Raw genomic sequence first — 2,753 nt, 5'->3', positions numbered from 1 at the left:
TGTGCCCCTTTTTAACTTTGAGCACCCGCCCCTTTAAACGTCTCTGCACGGCCCTGTTATAACTGTATACAGGTTTGTCTGCAATAAGTTGGACTGGTTAATGATAGGTATTGGACTCCACCAGGGCTGCCCTTTGTCACAGATTATATTCATATTTTTTTACTGAAAGAATTTCTAGGTACAGCCAGAAGGCCTCAGAATCTCATGTCTGTCTTTTGGTTCTGTTGGATCCATCTGGTGGTGGCCTTCAGCTTTCACTGGAGCGGTTCACCTTACACCTCCAAGTCTGAGGCCATGGTCTTCAACTGGAAAAGGGTGGCGTGCCCACTCTGGGTCAGGGATGAGTTGCTTCTCCAAGTGAAGGAGTTTAAGTATCTCTGGGTCTTGTTCACGTGTCGGGCGAGAGGGTAGTCAGAAAATTATAGATGGATTTGGGAGGAATCTGCAGTGATGCAGACACTATACTGGTCTATTGAAAAGACAGATCTGAGCATAAAAGGCTGTTGTTTTACTCGTCAATCTCCTTCTTCTACTTTGAATTGAATTTTCCTACATTTGCCTGAGCAACAGGCAATCTCCGTCAATCTCCTTCTTCTACTTTGAATTGAATTTTCCTACATTTGCCTGAGCAACAGCGATATCAACAGCATCCTGACTCAAACAGCCCATACAGTAATATCATGCAGAAGAGGATCTTATTGGTTGTTTTACATCTTACAGGTCAGTGAATTCTCTGATAAATTTCTAATAATGCTTTGTATATTAACATACAGTCAAAAAGTGTTTTAAGGTACTGATGGGTTATTTACATAAAAAGACTGAGACTACGGATACAATCTTAAACAAATCAAAATTGCTACTTTCACAGGGTGGCACATCTCCACCTGCCTGTATCGTCAGTACCACTATGTTACTGATGCAAAGAACTGGACCATGGCTCAGACCTATTGCAGACAGAGATATAAAGACCTGGCAACTATTGACAACATGGTCCAAATGAACCAGTTGATGAACATAGTTTCTTCAACTGGTAACGATGCTGAGATCTGGATCGGTCTGTACGCTAAAATTGCTTGGATGTGGTCAGATAGGACCACAGGACTTGGGGCTGAATATAGGAAGTGGGAAAATAATACTAATGAACCAGATTTTTACGGAGCCAGAGAAACATGTGTCTCCATTGGAGAAGATGGAGGATGGCAGGATGAGATATGGATACAAGAATATCCATTTATCTGTAATAATGGTGAGTACAGAGCAAGACATTTTTTTTGATAAAGATAATTTTAAAACTTACTATGCAGACACATTCACTTGTGGTTTTACCCAATCCCTAACTACAGGAACACAGCTAGAGCCTGAATTTGTTCTTGTTGATGAAGCAATGGATTGGGGGAGTGCTCAGGCTTGCTGCAGCCAGAACTTCACAAGCCTGGTCACTGTGAAGAACGACATAGAGAACCAGGTGGTCCAGAGCTTGGTGCCAAGTGGCGATCGGGCATGGATTGGTTTAAGCAGGCCTAATTGGGTTTTTTGGTCCGATCAGAGCAGATTCAATTTTGGCTACTTTGACAACGTTGCAAACCCGATTGACTCGATGACAGTCATGTGTGGTGTTTTGGCTTTGAAAAGTTCAGGAAAATTTAGGTTTTTGTCCTGTGAAACAAGCTTACCCTTTGTCTGCTACAGCTTCCCTCCACCCGGTGAGTTTCCTTACCTTCAGTGGAAGAGACTGCATTACATTGGGAAAACTGATGTTTAATGCTCATTTATTAACTTTCACATTTCTAGTATGTCAGAATTAATTCCAGGTATGTTAAATTCCTCTCCCCATTCCATACTAGTAAAACAGCATGTAGTTAAGCTGAGACTGAATCCTGGGTCCTCCGGTCTGGATTTGGATGATCCTATTGTGAAATCAGAAGTCCTGAAAAAGGTAAGTCCTGAGTTTAAATGGTTCCTTTTTTTTTTCAGCCTGATCTCAGGCCAATTAAGAACAAACTTTTAATTAAAAAACAAAACAAATATATTTAAATTTGAGTAAATGTTTTAAATGGCTGCTGTTTGTGTCTCCCAGTTCAAGGTAAGGTTGAACCAGCAAGGAATGAGTTTTGTCACCCTGACGTGGAGAGAGCAGCCTCATAAATTAGTATTTCAGAAAGAGGAAACATGAAAGAAGACTGAGCTTTGAAATTTGTGCGTCCTTGCTTCATTAATATCCACAATGCATTCCTGAATTTTTCATTGTAACCCTTTTAAATAAAATGTTAAAATAGATCTTTCTTCTTTAATAATATTGTTTGTGTAATGTAGACAATACCTGTGTGAACAGGCGTTTTAGAAGCTGTTTATGAATGCTTAGAGGACAAATCAGTGTTCTGTTGCATGAAAGACTTATTTTGTAATGTTATGCAGGCTGACATCAGCTTTCATTATTAGCCTTCATTACGACTTTATTTCAAATGAAATTCCTCATAAAGCTATACAGTATAACAATAAAATGGATTTATATAGCACCTTTACAACAGTTCATAGTGTGATAAAAGCCTATTGTAACCTAGTTGTTAATGTCATGCCTTGTCTTGTTACTTTTGCTCATTGCATTCTGATTCCTACTAACAGTTCAAAAAGCCAAATCACTATAGCTGGATTCTGATGGGGAAAGGCCTGCAGTACTATAATAAGTGAAAAGCAACAGATAAATACAGCCAAAAGAGTTTGTTCTAAAGTTTGTTCTTGCTGTGAGGCAAGAA

The 2,753-nt window shown here is 39.5% G+C and overlaps 1 protein-coding gene across 1 annotated transcript; it reads left to right on the top strand.

Annotated features, from left to right (window-relative positions):
* Window positions 1–280: 280 nt before the first annotated feature.
* LOC109195375 (macrophage mannose receptor 1-like) lies at window positions 281–2,470 on the top strand. The gene is made up of 5 exons (XM_019347375.2): window positions 281–720; window positions 869–1,246; window positions 1,344–1,703; window positions 1,845–1,936; window positions 2,078–2,470. The coding sequence occupies exons 1-5, from the start codon at window positions 681–683 to the stop codon at window positions 2,171–2,173; spliced, it is 966 nt and encodes a 321-aa protein (XP_019202920.2). The 5' UTR covers window positions 281–680; the 3' UTR covers window positions 2,174–2,470.
* Window positions 2,471–2,753: the final 283 nt, after the last annotated feature.

Source organism: Oreochromis niloticus, linkage group LG3 (assembly GCF_001858045.2).
Source record: "Oreochromis niloticus isolate F11D_XX linkage group LG3, O_niloticus_UMD_NMBU, whole genome shotgun sequence".
NCBI classification, from domain to species: Eukaryota; Metazoa; Chordata; class Actinopteri; order Cichliformes; family Cichlidae; genus Oreochromis; species Oreochromis niloticus.
The sequence above is the reverse complement of the archived record's forward strand: the minus strand, read 5'-3'. Positions and strand labels throughout refer to the sequence as shown.

What these genes read in the sequence shown, in the direction of transcription:
- LOC109195375 (XM_019347375.2), top strand. Translation starts at nt 681, where the DNA reads ATGCAGAAGAGGATCTTATTGGTTGTTTTACATCTTACAG. An exon ending in TCCATTTATCTGTAATAATG is followed by an intron (nt 1,247 to 1,343) that starts GTGAGTACAGAG and finishes CCCTAACTACAG; the next exon opens with GAACACAGCTAGAGCCTGAA. An exon ending in CTACAGCTTCCCTCCACCCG is followed by an intron (nt 1,704 to 1,844) that starts GTGAGTTTCCTT and finishes ATTCCATACTAG; the next exon opens with TAAAACAGCATGTAGTTAAG.